We start from the raw sequence: 23188 nt of genomic DNA, 5'->3' as shown, positions 1-23188 counted from the left end.
GAGGTTGGCTGCATCACTTCTGTGTATTACAATCCTGCCAGCTTTGTCTCTGTGCAAGATGCTGTGCCTTAGTAGATGTGAGGGGAATGGGAAGTGAGTTCACATCTCACTGGTAGAGTTTCTGGGTCTGACTAGTTCAGAAACGTGAATTTAAGTGTTTGGCAGTAAGCAGCAGGCAGCCCTCTCTACCTCTCCACCCCCAGTTTCAACATCCTCCATATCACCATGCAGGAACCACTCCAATGACATGATGTGTGCTAACATGCAAAACTAAATTTGCCGCATGGTTACATCCCAATTGCCTTTGGCTCACAGTGGCCTGTACCTTCTGGTTTACTTTCGTTGCAGCAACAGTTATATTGCGCAGATCCTGGGAATTACAGTCGCTGGTGTTCATGCAGCAGCTTGGGGGAATACCATGTTCAAAGAAGTAAGGGCTAGTGCTCCAGTTGGTGTAATTCTGAATGCCACAGCACCTCAGCTACAAAGAGAGAGGAGATACCAAAAGAAAGTGTTAAAACAAGCACAGACAGTTTCAGATCTTAACTCTCAGAGTGAGGTTGGGCCAAGGCTACACACTGAAACTTATTTTCCAAATAAGCTAGGTCTGATTCTGCTCATACAAAACTCAGTAGCTGAATTCCCACTTACTTCAGTGGGAGGGGAACCAGGCACCCTGTCTATAATGAAGAACAGAGTAAATGAAGTACTATCAAAAATGTAACAGAGAGGGAGGAGTGGCTAGTCTATATACTATCAACACAAAAAAGCGGTCAAGTAGCACTTTAAAGACCAACAAAATTTATTAGGTGAGTTTTCGTGGGACAGACCCACTTCTTCAGACCACAGCCATACCAGAACAGACTCAATATTTAAGGCACAGAGAACCAAAAACAGTAATCAAAGTTGACAAATCAGAAAAATTTATCAAGGTGAGCAAATCAAAATAAAAAATGTGTGTTACTATCAGCAAGTACCACTATACTTGAGGATGGGGAAAGGCCAACAATGTACCTATCTGATAAAAAGGTGCTATGAATGATTCTGGGAAATCTAGAGTGAAAAGCCTTCCATGGGCAACAAGAAAAACATTTGAGAAAAATCGAAGTTCTAAAGCCCTAGGAGAGCACAAATGGAGGCAAAGCAGGACAGATTTAAGAGAATGAATCAAGCCTCTCTAACTCATACAATTCTCATAAGAGTCAACAAAACAGCAAATAAAAGGAGAACTGGTGGTTTTATATTTTCAAAATGCTTTTGGTGAATGATTATTAAGTACCTTTGGAAGGGAGGGAGGCGTGTAAAACCTGTCAAAGCTGACGAATAAATGGCAAATTCTCAGCACAGTAAGATTATAAGCAGGGTGCCTCAAGACAAGTACTAAGGTCAGTACTACAGATGGAACGAATATTTTGCTAGGATGGGAAAACTAATAGATGACACATGAGTCTTCATGTTAGTCAATGACAGGTAGGACTGGAAGTAGTATTTAAGCTGCACAGCTCTGCATTATGGTCACTTGATTTGGTTGAATTTGGGTGCTACCCAGTGTTGGCTTCAATTGTTTATCTAAAGCTGACGTGATGTGTTGTCAGGCAGGGCACCTGTGGTTGCCTTCCGCTTAACTGCCATAGAACCATTTAGGCTAGAAAGGACCTTGTGTAGACCAGGTTGTACATCCTCTGTATTGTGAAAAGAATGGTTTTCACCATTCCTGGGTGTCCAACTGAGCCCCACGTATCTCAAGTGATGGAAGAAACACAGTGATTTTGGTAACTTTGTTTCAGTGCTGAATTCTCTCAGTAATTAAAGCTTCACCTCCACTTTTAAAACCTGCAGCATATTTTCTCCACTATGATTTACTCAGTCTGTGTTATGGAAGGAAAATAACTAACTAAAGTGACCACATGCCCCATTTTTAAAGGGACAGTACTGTGATTTAAGCCCTCCTCCAAGTGCTGTGACTTTTTTAAAACACATCAGTTGTCCTATATTTTCCTTTTCTCTCCTCCCATCAGAACTGCGGGGTCCTGCAGCTGGCCAGATCTTTGCTCACCAGCTGCCCACCCGTGCATCAGTAGTGAGTGGGGGGCGGGCAGGCGCGGGGGGGTGGGACTGTGTCCAGTGGCTGATGATGGCATTGGCAGTGCAAAGCTGGTGGATGGGCACAGCTTCAGCATATGGGTCCGTCCATCAGCAGGGTCCCTGCTGCATATCTCCTCTTGACCAGTGGGCCCCCTTCGCCTCCTGTTTACTTGCTGTGGTGGTTGGTGAATGTGGCCAGGTGGTGACTGGTTACCTGTCACCTCTGCTGCCCAGCTATCAGCCCTTTACATGCCTCCCCTCCCACAGTCCCCTCCCTGCTGTGCCTCCCACTCCTCCCCCCAGGGGCATGTGTTCCACTCCTGGCACTGTGCAGAGAACCAGCCACTACCATTCAGCTCACCAACAGCCTGGCTGGCAGGCTCCTACCTTCCCCCACGGCCTCTGCCTGGGCTGGCACCTCTTCACACAGTGCCCACACCCTAGGTCCTGTGTGTGTGTGTCTGTGCAGCAGGCCTCCGGGACTGGGGGTAGCACCACAGGCTGCCCCAGCTCACAGCACATCCCCGCACCTCCCACTGGCTAGAAACCAGCCAAAGGGAGCTGCCTGGGCCGTGTTTGCAGGTGTGCGGGGCATGCAGAGATCTGCTGCTCCCCTCCCCTCAGGTCGTGCACTACAGGCACACCCATGCTGGCCCCAGCTGCTGGCTGCTTTGAGCAGCATATGGAAGTGTGGTAGGCAGGGAGCCTGCCCACGGGTCACTGCGGGCTGTTGGCTGGGAACTGTCTATGGTAATTGCCTTCTGGCCACAGTCTACAACCTGTCACCCAACCCACTTCCGGACCCCAACTCCCTGTCCCAGGTCACAAACCAAAACCTTTGCACCCCCTCCTACACCCAGATCAGAATCCTCTCCTGCACTCAAACCTTCTCCCAGACCCTGCACCCCCACCACCTGCACACCAACACCCCATACAGGTTACAACCCCCCGACTCAAACTCCCTCCCAGACCCCACACCCCCCTTACACCCCATTACCCTACCCAGAGCTCTCTCCTGTACGCAACGTCCACCCCAGACCCTGCACCTTCTCCATTGATATCAGAGAAAAATGCAGCCATTGACCACATACCAAATTCCTGGAGTGCCCCCACCCCATCAAAATTATTGCCCACCCCTGCTCTAACACACAGCTTACTAACCCAGCTGTTTGAGCATGGGCAATGTGCGTTTGGTGGTCAAACAAGAATCACTTTGGTTCACATCTTTTTTACAAACAGCACTTTTAAACTTACGCTCTGTTGTACATCATCCACAGCCCGGCTTCGCTCATCATTGCCGTTGTAATTCTGGATCGCCTCAGTGTATGTCCGAAGGAAAGTGTCCTTGATCTAAGAGGGAGAGCCAGAGAATGGGATATTTTATAAGTGATCAGCATATGATACAGGCATTTTAATGCACACGTTTTCAGTCTGAGTCTTCCCAAGAAATTTACCCATTTCCAACCTTAGCAAGAGAGCCAAATCAGAGAACAAGTGAGTTACCTTTGCCGTTCTTTCTGAAATGTATATTCAGAGCCTAAAAAGCCCTCTTACCATTCACAAGTCCTTCAAGTGGTATTTTAAAGACTGCCACTTGCAACCATGTGACACTCTAAACAGACCAGCAAATTGCTTTATTTTTGCAAACAGTTGTCATGGATATGGGACTGCCCTGTGACCATTTATGGCTACTGTATGTTAGCTGGTTATTGGGGCATTTGCTGTAGGGATACTACTGTAGCTCAGTCAGAAGGCTGACTTGGAAAAGAGGCAGGAAGGAAAAGCACAGCTCAAGATAGCCACCTCTCACAAAACACTTGAGAGTTGTTAAGGGATCATGTCGGAACTATTCGCTTTGATTTCACCTGCCTTGAGCCAACCAACCAACAGGGGCCTCACGGAGGAGTAGCTCCTCACCTCCCGTTTCCTACACACAATCCCTGCTCACAGCCCACAACTTAGCTCCAAGCAGAGCTCTAACCTGCCCTGCAGCCTGAGTGTGGGGTTCATCACAGGAAAAGTGCTGCCTCTGGGACAGGGAGTCAGTGTTTTGTTTACAAACAGAAGCTTGGTGGTTAAAATAAGGATGGCCTGGTAATTTCAACTAAGGGTCTGAACAGATGAGCCTGTAAATGGGAATCCCTGAGGGTGGCAGGTGTCGGGTAGGAGAGCATTGAAGAGAGAACACAGGGGGACCCCAACTTACATTCAGGAGAGAGTTTCAGAGGGCTGGCCATGTTAGCCAGTAGCTTCACAAGTAGCAAGCAGTCCTGGGTCACTTCAGAGACTAACAAATTTTACTAAGTCACGAGCTTTTGTGGGTCAAACCCACAGACTGAGGGGTTGGGGTGAAAAGAAGGGGCCAAAACCAGGGGAAGGGCTAGCAGGCTATGGGCACTGTACCAAATCACAGTAGCATCTGACTGCTTCACAATGTCTGACCGTTTTTTCCTTACAGCCCCTCAGTGAGATGCAGCAGTGCTGTGATCCCCATTGTACAGAGGGGGCACTGAGGCACAGGTAGACTAACAGCCAGATTTTCAAAGGTATTTAGGCACCTAGTGGGATTTTCAGAAGCACCTAGAAAATTAAGGATATTGTAAACCTCCCTAGATACCTAGCTTCATTCTTGGGTGCCTAAAACCTTTGAAACTCTGTCACTGAGGCCATACAAGAAGCCCATAGTGGAAGTAGAACCCAGGTCTCTCAGGCTAGTCCAGTGCAGAGAACTAGCCTTCTCTGTCTGCTGCAGAAATGTCTCTGATAGATGGGAGCAAAACGAGAAAGACCATTTCTCAGAGACCCCAGCAAATGGTCCCAGGCAATTGGAAGGAAGACAGCATGCAACGCAGCGAAGAGGTGAAAAAGGATGAGAGAATGAGAGTCGGGGTACATCTTCACTACAGGGAAGATCAACCCTGCTGCAGTCGATCTAGCATGCCTAGTGGAGACGTGTTAAACTGAACTTACAGGGTGTCCCCATCGACTACTGTTGACAGGAACAAGGGAAGTTGCTGAGAGCGCAGGCTCCCATTGATCTCCCTTAGTGGAGATGATGCGGAAGCCCGAAGGTACGTGGACTCCAGCTATGTCATTCACATATCTGGAATCACGTACCTTAATTCAACCTTCCCCTGCACTGTAGACCTGCCCTGAGGTGACCGATCATTTAACTCCCAAGGGATGGGAGGTTCTGCTCCGTGAGGAGTTACAGAGCAATGACTGCTGTGAAATTTTGTATTTTGACTGAAAACCATTTTGTTTAGTCATTATTTGTTTTGAGTGTGAGTAAAAGAAGGAACGAGAAAGTGTCGTATGAGTATCAGATGTATTTATACCTCCAATTCTTAGCTTTTCGGCTGTATTCTGACCAACTTTGGAATAAAGAACAGACACTGCATCCATAGAGTCTAGAAAGTTGTTCGTTATGGTCATGATTTGTCTTACCCAGGATATTGTGTTATTGTGTCCCTAACCTCTGTTTCCAAGAAGTTGGGATTGAATGACAGGATAGATCACTTGATTATTATCAGACATCAGAAGTGGTAACATAAAAATCTGTTGGAGAACACTAACCTCCCTGGGCATTCGATGATGGATTTAAAGGTAGCCGTTCTTCTACAAAAGAATTTTACCACAAGATTTCAGAGGGAGACATCTGAATTGATATTCATTTACAGATTTGACCCCTTTAACCTTGACTTGACTAGAGATCTTAACTATCTTATGCATTACAAGGGCAATTTCTCCACCTTTGATATTCACAGGAGTGGGACACATTCTACTTAATTTGCTCCATTAACTGGTCTAAGGAGTGACAGGTAACTTCCCCTCCCTTTCTCCCTCTACATAAACCCTGGATTCTATTTCTCATCTGATGAAGTGGGTTTTACCCATGAAAGCTAATACATTTGTTAGCCTCCAAGGTGTCTCAGAACTGCTTGTTATTTGTGAAGCTACAGACTAAGACAGCTACCTCTCCGAGACTACAGGTTGAGCCTCTCTAACCCAGTACTCTCTCATCCAACAACATGTGTAATCCAGCATGATTTTAGCTAGCCAACAACCACTTATCATGGATGTGGCCAAGTTTCCCATAGCCCCATAAATTTGTTTCCAGGCCCCAGTCCTGGCTCTCAGTGTCTATGCTGTTATTTAGCTGTAATCTACCCCTGAATGTCTTTGAAGAGCCCAGTAAGCAGTGGAAGTGTTGGTAATTCTGCTAGACAATATTCACCTCCCATGGTCGGCAAATTCTCTCGTCCAGCACCACCAAGGTCCCGGGGTGCCGAATTAGAGAGGCTCAGTCTGTACTGATTATTACTTATTCTGTTCATTCCTGGCCATCAGGATTGTCTTCATCGATATGCAGAATACTCAGCTGCATAGGTCAAATGAAGATTTGAGGCACCATTGGATCTTAATGTCCACCCACCTCCCTCTTCCTATCCATCTTCCACGGCTCTGCTTCCTCTGGAGAGGATCTAGTTTATGTAACAGTGAAAAAACCTGCCAGACATATTAGCAGAACCTGTGAAAGAGCCAGTCACGGGGTAATGAAGCCATTTAAACAGACATTTGCCAACCCTTGTCACTTTCCACATTTATTGTATGAGTTTGCAGGACCATAATTCATAACTCATTTTTAAAAAATTTTGTTGGAATGTTGATGAAGATTATGAAGTTACATTTCTAAAAAATCGCACCCCCCCAGCTGCCATCAGGCACAGCGGCACCCATTTAATAGTATTGCATAGGGCCGCCTAAATCTTACAGATGGCCCTGTTGACCACAGTTTGAAGACAGGAAACTGGGCCAGATGCACAATTGATGTGATCCAGTATGGCCATTTTTATGTTCTTTTTCACTGACACTATCTGTGTGCTCACCACTGTTCAGAATGTGCCAGAATGAGTCGCCCTAGATAAGATGGTTCAGTGATTATACAGTTCTAACTATCCGAAGATATGTCAATATCTACGCATGGATGGAGACACTGATGGCAATAGACATGTTACCTGATAAAGGACTGGAAGATTTGACTCTCCAACTTCCCCTTTTCCTCATTCCCTGCCCCCGCACAAGAAAGAGCTGCCCAGAGTTCCTATACCTGTTTATTTTTCTTTCCTGGTTGTAGTGCCCTGATATGCCCCAGAAAGCTTATTGTCATCTTTAAAATGTGGAATTTTCTTGGTGCTTTAAATATTTGTTCGTGAGAACTGGAACGGGAACACAACCACTGTAGTGTTGTTTTTATGAGCCTTCTGGAAAGTAGCTAGTCTTTAAACAACAGTAGAAGCAGTGTTGGCCGCTCTCATGACATTGTCATGAGTCTCATTAAAATTGCTGTTTTCCTTAAAGTCGCAGGTCCTGGAGTCAAGTGTATATGTGATGATTTCAGCCTTTATTCCTAAGTACAAGTAAGTTTCTTTCTCTCATGGCTATAGAGAAAGCTTCAAAATGAGACATCAAAAAGAATTCCAAAGCTATTATTTTTACATAATCGTGCAATTTTTAAGCTAATCTCATTCTTTTTGGTGAGCCTGACTCACAGTCTGTAACCATCTGAGGTTGGCAATATTGTGAAAAAATGGACTATAGCAGATTTCAGAATGGACACACTCTTCCAAGCACCTGAGTAGGGGGAAGTTGGTTCACAGAGAAAAATGCAAGGAACTGCTAGGCCTATCTAGATTATCACTAGAGGGTGAAGAGACTTCAAGTAAGGTGTGTACTCCTTTAAAACCCTTTTCCCCTAAAAGCCTTTTTTCTACTACCAAAATAAGCAAAACTTTGCTTTCAGAAGGCTGTCTGATCACTGTACATCACTGGTCACTGACTCCCTAGTGAGAAGAGCTGCAGGTGCTGAATTCAATTGAATCTGCTTGGTAAGCATGAGTAAGATACAGGGTACTGCAGCCCAGGGACAGGCCCAAGAGTGGGACAACTGCAGAATTCCACCTTGGATAGCTAAAGGCTTGAGGCCTGACAGCTGTGGGGTGTGTTCATACAGACGAGCGAGAGCACAGAGGTGCAGCTCTGTAACCATGACAAGACCCCATTATGAAAATGAGTTCATTGGCTAAAACAAAGGAGACAGAAGCGACTGCAACAACTACCGTGGAATCTCCCTCCTAAGCGTCACTGGTGAACTGTTCGCTCACGTCATCCTTGGCAGACTCCAGAAGATTGCTGAGAGGGTGTACCCCGAATCGCAGTGCGGATTCCGCGCAGAGAGGTCTACCATTGACATGGTCTTCTCTCTAAGGCAGCTGCAGGAGAAGTGCAGGGAGCAGAGAAAGCCACTCTACATAGCCTTCATCGACCTGACCAAGGCCTTTGACTTGGTCAGCAGGGATGGTCTGTTCAAACTGCTCCACAAGATAGGCTGTCCTCCACGGTTACTCAAGATGATCCAGTCGTTCCACGAAGACATGAGAGGAACCATCCAATATGACGGCGCATTATCGGATGCTTTCAGAATCAGGAGCGGCGTCAAACAAGGATGCATGCTTGCTCCGACATTGTTTGGGATTTTCTTCGCACTCCTCCTGAAGCATGCCTTTGGATCTTCAACAGAGGGCATCTTGCTGCACACAAGATCCGATGGGAAACTGTTTAACCTTGCAAGGCCGAAAGCTAAGTCTAAGGTGCGAGAAGTCCTCATCAGAGACATGCTGTTCGCAGACGATGCTGCTGTAGTGTCTCACACAGAAGACCAGCTTCAAAAACTGCTGGATCGGTTCCCCAAAGCGTGCAAGGACTTTGGGCTTACCATCAGCCTAAAGAAGATGAACGTACTCGGTCAGGATGTTGCTGAATCCCCATCAATCAGCATTGACAACTATACGTTAGAGGTCGTCCACGAGTTCGTTTACCTAGGGTCCACCATCACTGACACCCTGTCGTTGGACATTGAGCTAAATAGGAGGATCGGAAAAGTGGCCACAACTCTGTCCAGACTCAGCAAGAGAGTGTGAAATAACAACAAGCTGTACACACACCAAAATGCAAGTCTACAGAGCCTGCATCCTCAGCACCCTCCTTTATGGCAGCGAGACTTGGACCCTGTATGCCCGCCAGGAAAAGAGGCTGAACGTCTTCCACTTGCGCTGCCTCAGGCGCATCCTTGGAATATCATGGAAGGACAGAGTGACCAACACTGCCGTCCTCGAGCAAGCTGGAATCCCAACCATGCACACCCTCCTCAGGCAGCGTCGACTCCGCTGGCTTGGCCACGTCCACAGGATGAACGATGGAAGGATTCCAAAAGACATCCTGTATGGTGAGCTAGCCTCTGGCAAAAGACCTCCCAGACGCCCCCAGTTGCGTTACAAAGATGTCTACAAGAGAGACCTCAGAGAGGTAGACATCGAGCTGGACAACTGGGAAGATCTAGCAGACGACCGCAGCAGATGGAGGCAGGGGTTACACAAGGGCCTTCAGAAGGGCGAGTTGAAGATCAGACAGCTAGCATAGGAGAAGCGAGTGCACAGAAAGCACAATAAGGACTTGCCAGACACCCACTACATCTGCAAGAGATGCAGCAAGGACTGTCACTCTCGTGTGGGTCTTTATAGTCACAACAGACGCTGTAAATGAAGTCCTCAATTGGAACTTTGAAGGGCGCGATCCATAGTCTGTGCAGACTGAAGGATGCCTACTACATTGGCTAAACACTGAAACGTGTCAAGCTATGCAATGCAAAAAGCAAAACGGGAGGTAGAAACAGGGAAAGGCCAAAATACTAACTACCTTTCCATTTCCTGCTTGATTTCCACAAATTCATTACATGTTTCGGTCTGTCATGGATGTGGGTATATGGAAATCTGAAGAGTAAAGGCCCTGGTACAAAAAACTAAATGAGTGATTTGTGCCAATGTACAGGAGGGGAGTGAAGTATTGTAGAACATGCTAGTTTTCTATGAGATAAAAAAATAGCTAGAGGAGAGGAATTCCTGATTCAATTTCTCTTTGTGTTCTCATAAAAGGAGGGAGGTATATACTTTGTACAAAAGTAAGGGGGATTAAAAGGCAGTGTCCATCCCACTGCTTGGCAACAGCATTGATTCATAGCAGAACAAGAGGTGTCTGGGTAGAGAACTACCTTCCCAGGCTAGAGAAGCTCAGGAACGTCACAAAGGACAATTACACTGCAAAGCATTTTCTGGAGCTTGGATTTTTGTGATTTGACAAACGATTGCCTACCCACAGGTAGAAGGGTAATTCCCAGCAAAAAAAAAAAAAGAAAAAGAAAAAGAGTGAGTGAGTGAGAGAGAGAGCACGCACACAGGTACTTCAAGTTCAAATCAGGAACCATCTACAACTGCTGAAGACAGACACAAGAAATGTCCATACAGATGGAAATATCACATCCAAAAAAAGATACCAGCTCAGCAGACAGGATACTAAAGCAGGATGTGCAAAGTGGGGAAAGACCCCCTCGGGGGGGCATGAAACTTCCTAAGGGGGGCACAGCACAATTGGCTGCTGGGTCTCAGGCTCATCTATCTCATTAAAAATGTTGAAATATGTTATTGTTTTATGTCTGTGCATTCACACTTCTATCCCGATTAATAAAGCTTGTACATTCTACATACTTTTCCTCCACTTTTTTTTCCATATGAACATAACCAAAATTTCCATCACATTAGACAGGTTGTGGGGGGCCCTGCTAATTCCAGGCACAGAAAGCGGAGTCCAACATAAGAAGTTTGCTCACCCCTGTACTAGAGGACTACACCTCGCAGAGAAAACAGACCTAGGCATAGCAACCCCCACTGCTGTGCAAGCCCAGAATTAATGCCCCTGCTGATTACCACCCCCCAACACACAAGATTATCGATTCTGACAGATGGGCAAAGGGAAGTTGTAATGATCTCTTACCCTTCAGGACAGAAGTGGTGCCAGAGGAGAGGGCAGTTGGGTCCAGGACTGGAGCAGCTGGACACAAAGAGGGAGGAAGCAGAGCACAGCCCCCTGCCCACAGCCAGGTGAGGAGAAAAGACGTGTGGGGGGACAGACAGAGTGGGGCATACTGGGCTGATGGGGGTCACCACAATTGGGGTTCAAGAGGGCCTGGCCCCTGGCTACTCCCAGAAACAGCTGGGCCCTAGCAAGGGAGGCAGCTCCAAGCACCGTCCTGGAGGCACCACCCCTGCAGCTCCCATTGGCTGCAGTTTCTGGCTAATGGGAGTTGCCAAGTCAGAGCAAGGAGCAGGGGTAGCACACAGAGACCCCTGGTCCTCCTGCCTAGGGGCCACAGAAAGATAAGTGCTGGCCCCTTCTGGGAGTGGCCTGGGGCGAGTGCAGGCAGGGAACCTGCCATTGCCCTTGCTGCACTGCTGTACTTCTAGCAGCTGATCTCCTGGTTTGGCTTCAGAAGGCCATTGGTGCTGGCTCTCTGTTGGGCCGAACTGGGGTGGGTGGGTCCCAGGCAGCTGTGTGTGTGTAGTGTGCGGGGGACGGGGGTTAATAGGAGGCTGGTCTGTCTCTCCAAAGGTCCAGGCTGAGAGCAATATGTCTCTGTAGAAATGGGATGAAGGTGTCTCAGGGGAGGTGGGAGGTAAAGGGTTCCTGTGTGTGTGTCCTATCTGTGCCAGCCAAAGCCCTGTGTGCGGCAGAGGCAGCCAGGCCAAACCCCGCTTCCCACCCAGCCCCAGGGAAGGGACCCAAATCTAATATGCCAAGGCTGAAGCTCTGTTATTATGGCCTCCATCCAAGTGTGGGGACCCAGCACTGCTGTAAACCCAGTACTGGGCACAGGAGCAGCTCTGCTTGAGTGAGTTGAAGGAGCTTGGGATGAGCCAGGGTGTGCATGGGGAAGGATCCCCAAAATCCTAGCAATCCACCTTCCCACTCTCCCCCAAAAAACTGTTCCATATTTCTCCAACCCACACTCAACTACTCTCCAGGTTCACTCCCAGGTTTCTTTCAGCAGTTATTTTCCTGATCCTCAGCTCCTCTGTTACCCTGACTATCTCAAGCCCTTGGGAAATATGGTTAGTATAGTATAAATGAATTAGTACTCACATTCCTTACTAGACATATTAATACAGAACTCTATTTGTCAAAAATATTTTTTGCCTGCATAGTTAGAGATATGCTCACTGACAGGTATTTGAACATAAGTTACCAAATTAATTGAAACTAGCATGACTCTATAGTGTTATTTTGACAAACTGAATGTGCTGAATTTTGCAGATTTTAAAATATTGTGTGCAGAATTTTTTTTTCCAGAATTTCCCCCCGAGTAAGAAGTGAGGAAGAGACACGACAAAGTTACCATCCTGGTTCTCATGCATGAGACTCTAGGATTAAAACAGAGAGTTTCTGGTGAAATTGACAAAGTAACAATGCTACTAAAATTTCAGCCTTTTTTGCTCTCACAAAGCATCTTTCTAGCCCAGCTTCCTATCTCTAGCTATCTGTAGTCTCTCTCTCCTTCCAGGACAGTGGTACATTGCAAAAGATAAATATGATTTAATCAGTACCAAGGAAACTAGTTTGGTTTGGCTTTGCAGTCTCAGAAATCCCCTCTGCATTACACAACCAAATGTCTCCCTGGCTGAGGTAGCTGTGTGTAAGCAAAGTATTTAACTTGTTTTGCAATCCTCAGCATATATAACAGGGTAAAGAAGATATTACATGATGGACATACAAAGAAAGATAGCTCTAGAGTAAATAATAGACAGCTAAGATGCAAAGCTTTGGCTAAATCCTTTCATTTGGAATCATATCAGTTCTCAGAGGGCTGCATGCATTACTGTTGAAAAGTAACTACATCACTCATGATGCATATGGAATTGCTGAAGTCAACATTCAATAAATTGTACATGCTCGGAGAAGCTTCAGAAAATCCTTCTCAGAGAGGCACAGCCATTTATAACCTAAACTCATTTCCACTTACCTCATGGCGAAAGACAAATCCTGATATGCCAGCCACGAGCTCTGCCAGAAACACCAGGGACAAAAACATGGCATACTGAAAGCAGAGAAACAAGGCACAATGCAAGTCAGAGTGTGGGGCAAATTTATGTCTGTACCTTTTAGTTCTTATGCAAACAATTCCAAGCTTAAGCTTCTACCTCCAGATTTTATTTAAAGATGGATAAAAGAATGTATTTAGAGTGGGCTGTATGACACCTTATATTGGGTGTCAATAACTAATAACTGCAGTACGCTCTCCCATCATCAGGCTGTTTGTTGTGTGTAAAACTATGTTTCTTGACAGTGATATATTTAAACATACTTTCACTCTGCACAGAAGTGACTCCTATCCAGCAAACCCTTGTATTTGTGGAGAACTCCAGCGAAGTCAACAAGACTTTAGAAAGCTACCAGGGTTTGCTTTCATACATGTCACTGAAGGACTGGGGCCTATGGTCTGATTCAGCAAGGTACACAGTGCAAGAGTAGTCCCACTGACTTCACTGGGAATAATCATATGTACAAAGCAAACAAGGGCTGAAGCTTAGAATCAAACTTTACCAAAGCAAGGGAGCAGAGGAGTGTTTCAATTTAGGTCCTGATCCGATTATTTTTTCTACAAATGATTTAATAACCAAAAAGATGAACAATATTAAGGAGGCTGTTCTGGGAGGAAACGGCATCTTTACCTTCTGAAAAATCTCTTCCCAACTGCCTTGCTACCTGGAAAATAACTGTGAAATAGAACAGTTTCCAAAGTTGTTCAGTGAGTGTGGTGGGAGGAGGAAGACAGAACTGTGTTTAATGGAAGGTGAAACAGCTTGGACTAGAAAGATAGGTCCTAACAACAATGCAGCACTCAAATATTTGCCTTTTTTCTTCTGAAGGGAGAAAGAGGGTTTAAAAACTTCTGTTCAGGTGTCCAAAATAAAGCTTCATGTTCATACTAGCCTATGGCACAGTTAGCTCTGACAGTCAGAGGACACATATTAGGGGAAGAAACTGTAGTAAAAGATACTGTCCTGTCGTTCCCCAGCTCCACTTCACTTTCGCCACATACTAACTTGGCCATTACTATTCCTCCTCCTCAAAATTACCACATATATTGCACTTTGACTCTGAACGCTCCTCTCTAAGGGTATGTCTTCACTACACCAGGGATTGACCTGGCAGGGATCAATCCACCAGACATCAAATTATTGCATCATTGAAGACACAACAGACTGATCTCCGAATGCGCTCCCAATGATGCTGGTACTCCAGAAAAAAATCAAGCAGAGTAGTCAGCATTGACAGGAGAGGAGCCCCCCATCGACCTTACCGCATGGAAGACATCCCAGTAGGTATGTCGACTTCAGCTATGCCATTTGCATAGCTGAAGTACACTGACAGTAAAGGTAAGCGTCCACACGGCCTAAGCATCATGCATTTCCCCTCCCTGCCTCCACCTGCAATTTCCTTACATCTTGAGAAGCATTGAAAAGCTTATCAGAGTGAAGAAATCCATGTGCTGCTTTTGAAATGTGGACAGACTTACTGCTGGGAGTTTACTTTTCTGGTGTCTACTTGTTTTTATAGAGGTGAATACTGGGTGCCAGAAATGAAAGGTTAGTGTGCATTAGACTAAACATCACATTGAGGTATTCCATACATTCCATGTTGCATTATTAAAAAGCAACCTGGGGGTAGGGAGGGGGAGGGAGTTTCAGATTAGCTACAGAGCTGTGCCACTTTTGACGTTAATAAATCTGTAATGATATTTCTGGTTCACAGGTAGCACTTTTGCCATCATAGAGTCCTCTCTACTGTACACCATTCAGCGTGATTCACTGATACTCAACTATTAACTCCTTTCAGTGAAGGGACTTTTTCTTTTAAGCAGGAGAGAAAGTTATTACAACCCTTCTGTTTGCCTCTGTTACAATTAACATCTGTTTAAGCTTAATAAAAACACAATGATTAAGTAATTTCTACACATGCCACATGACAGTTGTCTTGACTTACCAGTTTCAGCATCCATGGGCTGCCCCGACACGTGGCAAAACAGCCAAACAGGCCAAAGACAATAATTGTGGTACCCGTCCCAATAAGCACATAGGGGGCATTAGTGGAGTTTTCGGCTATGAGAGAGATATACGTGCCTAAAGTGAGCTTCCCCCAGACTCCAACGGCGAGAAGAATAACGCCTGTGATCTGCAAAACAGAAGGAAAAATAAAGTCAGACTATCAGATCAGTGTGTGGCAATTCTGAACTGACCTTCCTTGCTGTCGAAGCAGAATCCTTGTCAAACAACTTCTGAGGCCAGGTCTACACTCGACCTTGAAGTCTATCACAGATAGGTAATTCTAGCTACAGCAACTGCATAGCTAGAAGCAACTTATCTACAATCAACTTACCTGGCCTTCCTCACTGAGGGAGGTCAATGGGAGAAACTCTCTCATCGACCTCCCTTACTCCTCGGGAGATTGAGTACAGAGGTCAACTGTCGAACCCTGATAGTTCAATTTCAGGCATCCCCATTCGGTGTGCATATCGAACCCTGGAAGATCAACCCTGACATGGTCAATCTACCGGGTTGTGTAGAGGTACCCTAACTCCACAGGAACCAACAGTGACAATTCTTTTTAGTATATGGACTTGTTCAATTAAGCCGCCATTGTAGGCCAAAGGACAAATAAGCACTATCATGCTGACCATTGTCGGAAGCAAAGAATACCTCCAGTTTGCAAGGCGTTAGGTGGCAAGTGCACTGTCATTTGGAACTTGCACTATATTCCAAAGCATGCATGAAGGAGAAGGTGAACCACCACTGCCAGCGCCACCAGAAATCAATACAAACCATTTCAACTGAACTGACTATTTGCTTTGTATAGAATGTTCTTTGAACCATTGAAATCTGCTATTTTTCAACTCACTTATGCAGATATACAGCTTATAGTATTAGTCTTCCGAGCCTCAGAGATATGACATCACTTTAGAGGAAGTGCTGAGGGGTGAGGGAGAAGAAAAAAATCAGGTAATCTTTCCTATTTAAGCAGCTTTGACACTCTGCTCCATGTCAGATGAAGTAGTGTTTGATAGCAATTTGAAACAACTCTTCACCCACCATCCGCACGCCCCTCCCCATTATGAGCTTGACGTAGTTTCAGAATAGCCAAAGTATACAACATTTCTGACAGTGAAATGGATGCTAGAAGCCAAAGGCAGCTATTACACGTTCTCTGACGACACCTAGTGGGCAGTAAAGAAAGTTAATGAATTTTCACTCCCTTCCCCATCAACATCAACACAAAGCTGCTTAAAACAAAAATGCAACAAAGTAGCACTTTAAAGACTAACAAAATAATTTATTAGGCGAGCACCTAATAAATTATTTTATTAAATTATTTTGTCAGTCTTTAAAGCGCTACTTTACCGCTTTTTTGTTTTCATAGTATATAGACTAGCACATAAGAACATAAGAACATAAGAATGGCCATACTGGGTCAGACCAAAGGTCCATCCAGCCCAGCATCCCATCTGCCGACGGTGGCCAATGCCAGGTGCCCCAGAGAAGGAGAACAGAAGACAATGATCAAGTGATTTATCTCCTGCCATCCATCTCTTGCCCTTGTTCTGAAGGCTAGGGGCACCATACTTTCTCTCTGTTACATAGCTGCTTGTCTTTCTGAATGGACTAAACTGAATCTCAGACATATCAGGCAATGAGTTCGTTTTATAAATAGGGCTAACATCACTTTTTCAAAACGCTTAAAAAAAGACATTATATCAGACACATCCATTATCTGTGTTTTACCCATGCCACTCAAGTATTAGCTTAATGTGAACACATAACGTACATCAGAACTGAAACCATAATGAAGCCAGCTTAACTGCACGGACCAAAGGCAGACTGTGAGAACCTGCCATGCGGGCTTTAGTTCTGCAAACCTTTCTGTAGATCAGGGGTCTGCAACCTGTGGCTCCGTAGCCGCAAGCAGCTCTTTAAGGACTTTTTAGTAGCTCCCGAAGATATAACTGAAAAGAAAGAAGAAAAAAAACAAAAAACCACCCTCCTGATTTTGATGCCTTTTTGTTTTGATAGAATATGGACTAACAAAGCTCTCTCTCTGTCACCCTCCTGATTGTTTTTGACAAGCAGTGAACGTCTAAAAGCCCCGAAATGAGCAACTCATATCTAAATAGCAAACTATAGGTAAACTTGAAATGCTGGATAACTCCCCTTACCCCCCCCCCCACCCCGCATCCTCCAGAGAGAGACAAGGTTTAGGAGTGAAAGCCTGCAGGACAGTAGTACAAACACATGTAAAGTGTGAGGAAATAGATATGTAAAAAGTCTGTGACTATCCTGTAGTAAACATGTATCGCATTACAAATCATTGTATGTGTGTGCTGCTCTTAAACTAGGGGTTACAGAATGTACAGTTTGATGTAATTTATTAAGGACCGTCTCGTATTCACATAGAAGAGTAGGACTGGAAGGGACCTCGAGAGGCCATCAAGTCCAGCCACCTGCCCTCATGGCAGGACCAAGCACTTTCTAGACCATCCCTGAAAGCCATCTATCTAACCTCTTCTTAAATATCTCCAGTGATGGAGATTCTACCACCTCCCTTGGCAATTCGTTCCAGGGTTTGATCACCCTGACAGTTAGGAACTTTTTCCTAAAGTCCAACCTGAACCTCCCCGATGCAATTTCAGTCCATTGCCTCTTGTTCTATCCTCAGAGGCAAGGAAGAACAAATTCCCTCCCTCTGCCTTATGACACCCTTTTAGATACCTGAAAACTGCTATCATGTCCCTCCTCAATCTTCTCTTTTCTAAACTAAACAAGCCCAACTCTTTCAGCCTTTCTTCATAGGTCATGTTCTCTAGACCTTTGATCATTCTCGTTGCTCTCCTCTGGACCCTCTCCAATTTCTCCACATCCTTCCTGAACTGCGGTGCCCAGAACTGGCCTAACCAGCGCAGAGTAGAGTGGGAGAATGACTTCTCGTGTCTTGTTCACAACACACCTGTTAATGCATCCTAGAATCATGTTTGCCTTTTTCGCAACAGCATCACACTGTTGACTCATATTTAGCTTGTGGTCCACTATAACCCCTAGATCCCTTTCTGCTGTACTCATTCCTAGGCAGTCCTTTCCCATTCTGTATGTGTGACACTGATTGTTCCTTCCTAAGTGGAGCACTTTGCATTTGTCCTTATCAAACTTCATCCTGTTTATCTCAGCCCATTTCTCCAGTTTATCCAGATCCTTTTGAATTATGACCCTATCCTCCAAAGCAGTTGCAACCCCTCCCAGCTTGGTATCATCTGCAAACTTAATAAGTGTACTTTCTATGTCAATATCTAAATCGTTAATGAAGATATTCAATAGAACCGGTCCTAAAACAGACCTTTGCGGAACCCCACTAGTTATACCTTGCCAGCAGGATTGAAAACCATTAATAACTACTCTCTGGGTACGGTTATCCAGCCAGTTGTTCACCCACCTTACACTAGTCCCATCTAAGTTGTATTTGCGTAGTTTATTGATGAGTATATTATGTGAGACTGTGTCAAATGCTTTATTGAAGTCTAGGTATACCACATCCACTGCTTCTCCCTTATCCACAAGGCTCATTATTCTATCAAAGAAAGCTATTAGATTGGTTTGACATGATGTGTTTTTAACAAAACCATGCTGATTGTTCCCTATCACCTTACCACCTTCCAATTGCTTGCAGATGATTTCTTTAATTACCTGCTCCATTATCTCTCCTGGCACAGAAGTTAAGCTGACTGGCCTGTAGTTTCCCGGGTTATTCTTGTTCCCCTTTTTATAAATGCGTACTATATTTGCCCTTTTCCAGTCTTCTGGAATCTCTCCCGTCTCCCACGATTTACCAAAAATGATTGCTAAAGGCTCAGATACCTCTTCTATCAGCTCCTTGAGGATTCTAGGATGCATTTCATCAGGCCCTGGTGATTTGCAGACATCTAATTTCTCTAAGTAAATTTTAATTTGTTCTTTTCTTATTTCAACTTCTAAGCCTACCCCTTTTTCACTAGCATTCTCTATGTCAGGCGTTCCTTCAGATTTCTCAGTGAAGACCGAAACCAAGAAATCATTAAACATCTCTGCCATTTCCAAATTCCCTGTTACTGTTCCTCCCTCCTCACTGACCAATGGCCCTACCCTCTCCTTAGTCTTCCTCTTGTTAACAATGTATTTGTAAAAAGCCTTCTTGTTTCCCTTTATGCTTGTAGCTAGTTTGAGCTCATTTTGTGCCTTAGCCTTTCTAATCTTGCTCCTGCATGCTCGTGTTGTTTGCCTATATTCATCCTTTGTAATTTGTCCTAGTTTCCATTTCTTATACGATTCCTTTTTTATTTTGAGATCATGCAAGATCTCCTGGTTAAGCCAAGGCAGTCTTTTGCCACGTTTTCTATCTTTCCTACACAGTGGGATAGCTTGCTTTTGGGCCCTTAATAATGTCCCTTTGAAAAACTGCCAACTCTCCTCAGCCCTTTTTCCCCTCAGTTTAGCTTCCCATGGGACCTTACCTACCAGCTGTCTGAGTTTACCAAAATCTGCCTTCCTGAAATCCATTATCTCTATTGTACTGTTTTCCCTTCTACCCTTCCTTAGAATTGTGAACTCTGTGATTTCATGATCACTTTCACCCAAGCATCCTTCCACTTTCAAATTCTCAATAATTTCCTCCCTATTTGTTAAAATTAAATATAGAACAGCTTCCCCCCCGGTAGCTTTTTCAACCTTTTGGAATAAAAAGTTGTCTGCAATGCAATCCAAGAATTTATTGGACAGTCTGTCCCCTGCTGTATTAGTTTCCCAACATACACCTGGATAGTTGAAGTCCCCCATCACCACCAAATTCTGGGCCCTGGATGATTTTGTTAGCTGTTTAAAGAAAGCCTCATCCACCTCTTCCACCTGGCTAGGGGGCCTGTAGTAGGCTCCTAGTAGGACCTCATCCTTGTTTTTTACTCCTCTGAGTCTAACCCAGAGACTTTAAACCCGTCCATCTCCTATGTCCATCTCCACCTCTGTCCAAGTGTGTACATTTTTAACATACAAGGCAACACCTCCTCCCTTCTTTCCCTGTCTGTCCTTCCTAAGCAGGCTGTACCCTTCAATACCAACATTCCAATCATGAGTATTATCCCACCAAGTTTCTGTGATGCCAACAATATCATAGTTGTATTCATTTATTAGTACTTCCAATTCTTCTTGTTTATTTCCCATACTTCTTGCATTTGTATATAGGCATCTCAGACATTGATTTGGTCTTGCCTCCCAGTTTTGCCCTGGCTCTCTTTTTACTCTCCCAGTGTAGCCCATACTCCCTCCCATTTCAAATTCATCTCCCATGTATTCATGCTGTTCACTTACCTGCGGGCTTTGCTCCCCTGCCCCCATCGAACCTAGTTTAAAGCCCTCCTCACTAGGTTAGCCAGCCTGTGTCCTAATATGGTCTTCCCCATCCTCGAAAGTTGAACGCCATCTCTGCCTAGCAGTCCTTCCCGGAAAAGGATCCCGTGGTCAAAGAAACCAAAGCCTTCCTGGCGACACCATCTATGCAACCAAGCATTCACCTCTAGGATACACCTGTCTCTGCCTGGGCCCCTACCTCTGACAGGCAGGATTGAAGAGAATACCACCTGCGCCCCAAACCCCCTGACCCGTGCCCCCAGAGCCCTGAAGTCACTCTTGACCCGCTCAGCGTCACACCTCGCAGTATCATTAGTGCCCACATGGATGAGAAGCATGGGATAGTAGTCAGAGGGCCGGATAATCCTCGACAATGCCTGCGTAACGTCTCGGATACGGGCCCCCAGCAGGCAGCAGACCTCCCGAGAGGAAATGTCAGGGCGACAGATGGGCGCCTCCGTCCCCCTCAGAAGAGAGTCTCCAACCACCACTACTCTACGTTTCCTTCTTGCAGGGGTGGCAGTAGACTTCCCAGCCTTGGGGGTACGAGGCTTCTCCTCTTCCGTACGGGGTAATTCTTGGGCTCTCGTATTGAGTACAGCATAATGGTTTTCCAGTACCACGGTGGGAGGGTTCCGAGCAGGGATGGGACACAGCCTGGTGTGAGAAGTAACCAGCTGCCAGTGTCCACCCTGGTCCACCTCCTCCAATGGTTTATCAGCCGTCCTGTGCACTGGGACAGTCACCTCCGCAGTCTCCACCTGAATACTATCCAGGAACTGCTCATGGACTTGGATACTCCTCTACCTGGCCAACTCCTCCTGTAGCTCCCCCACCTGCCGCCTGAGAGATTCCACCAGCAGGCACCCTCCACACTGAATATTCCCCTCAGCCTGGGTATCAGTAAGTGGGAACGGCAAGCCACAGTCCTTGCAGAACCACACCAGGATCTGGGTAGAAACATCCATGGTCAGGCAGTCTGTCTGGCTACAGGCACAAGTGGAGGAGACAGCAGTAGTGCTGGCATAGGTGTTGCGGGTCTTCCTAACCATTATAGTCCTCTCTGTCACACTCCCTCTGTCAAACGCCCTCGTAAACTCCCCTGTCTGCAGCTCCCTGTCTGCTTCGCTCCCCTGGTCGCTCCTGCCTCTGGCTTTTAAGCCTGCTGGCCTCTCTCAGGCCCTCCCCCTATGAGTCACACAGGAGAAGGCTGATCAAGGAAGCAAAAGGTTAGGCAGGCAGGAAGCAAAAGGCCAGGCAGGCAGTCCCAACTGAAACTGAAACTCCCTCCACCTGGAATCAAAATGGCAGTTCAACTGCCAGCAGTTAAAGCACACGCTCACTCACCCAGAGATCAGCACTCTCACCTGGTAGCTTCTTCAGCGGCGGGCTCTCTTGCTCTCCATGTTTTACAGCTCTTGAATTATTGATTTTTTTTTTTTTTACCAAATTGGAAAAACGGGTCTTCTTGCTATTTTGGTTGCCAACTCCTGCTCTTGATGTTGCAGTTACCCAAGCATTCCCTAAAAATCACTCTGTGAGGCTACAAGCCTTTCAGCTATTGCCATTCCAGACATCGTCTAGAGACTGGGAATGCTAATGAAGAGCCTGGAGCAGATATTAAGACAGTTCTGGAATCAGGTTCTCCCCTTCTGCCTTCAATGTTCTCTCTTTCATAAGATTTGTTAGGTTTCTCAGGGGCATTTGCTTAGAAGCTCATAGGCCAGGACACTCATGCCATATTTCAACAAAGAGAACTTCATTTTTTCCCCCTGCATCAAAAACGAAGCAAGCCATTTTGAGAGCGCTCCCTCCCCCCACCACGTGACTGGGGCAAAACTGAAGCCAAGAGGAAGGCTGCTTTTTGATGCGTCTTTTAGGCCACCAAGAGCATATTCTCATTTCCTGTCTCAGCAGCTTTGCTAGTCGTACCCTAGCGAACCAGCAGGGCAAAGAGGCATTCTTTGGTTCTACCTGCACCTGAGGAAGCAAAGACGTACACAATCCAGACACACTACTTCTTGTCCTGGAGGTGGAGCTATGCTGGACAAAGCTGTTCAGTAACGAGAAGCACATCTGGGGGATGTTAGTGGGAAGGACAATACAAACTGGATGGAGGTAAATGGAAAGGGGAAAAAAACATATGGTGGAGCAACACTCTAATGGGTGATGAGCAGGAAACTCCACAGGAGAGAAAACAAAATAAGAGGGAACAGCAGACATCAATGGGGGAAAATTATATATATAAAAAATTGGAGATACACATCTCCTAGAACTGGAAGGGAGCTTAGGAGGTCATCTAGTCCAGTCCCCTGCCCTCTTGGCAGGACCAAGCACCATTCCTGAGAACTATTTGCCCCAGTCCCTAAATGGCCTCCTCAAGCATTGAGCTCACAACCTGGGGTTTAGCAGGCCAACGTGCAAACCACTGAGCTATCCCTCCCCACAAATGAAGTGTGCCTGAGCACTTCCTCTGTCTCACTAAGCAATCCCATTCAAACCTCTTCCTCTTGGCATCTCCCCTTCCACTCCCTTCCCTTAACTCGACAGCTCATCACCTAATACATTATTTTGTTAGTCTTTACAGTGCTACTGGACTGCTTTTTCCCTTAACTCTGTGTTGCACAAACACTTGACAGCTTAGCTCCTTTAGGAAAATGTGAGCAACTGTTCTTCTCTATCCTTCTTAATGTAGATATCCCCCATGACAATCTCCCCCCTCAGAAGCTACTCCC

At 45.7% G+C, this 23188-nt stretch overlaps 1 protein-coding gene across 2 annotated transcripts in view; it reads right to left on the bottom strand.

The window, feature by feature from the left end:
• Positions 1-23188, bottom strand: part of TSPAN7 (tetraspanin 7) — a 159836-nt gene that overhangs the window by 23591 nt on the left and 113057 nt on the right. For both annotated transcript variants that reach the window (XM_074994798.1, XM_074994807.1), the window contains exons 2-5: positions 15019-15207; positions 12995-13069; positions 3340-3435; positions 326-481 (exon numbers count right to left, since the gene is read on the bottom strand). In XM_074994798.1, coding sequence (XP_074850899.1) covers positions 326-481; positions 3340-3435; positions 12995-13069; positions 15019-15207 — 516 coding nt within the window. The remainder of the gene's footprint in view (positions 1-325; positions 482-3339; positions 3436-12994; positions 13070-15018; positions 15208-23188) is intronic.

Source organism: Carettochelys insculpta, chromosome 1, assembly GCF_033958435.1.
Source record: "Carettochelys insculpta isolate YL-2023 chromosome 1, ASM3395843v1, whole genome shotgun sequence".
In the NCBI taxonomy this organism is placed as follows: domain Eukaryota; kingdom Metazoa; phylum Chordata; order Testudines; family Carettochelyidae; genus Carettochelys; species Carettochelys insculpta.
Note: the sequence above shows the minus strand (reverse complement) of the source record. Positions and strands in the feature narration are given on the sequence as shown.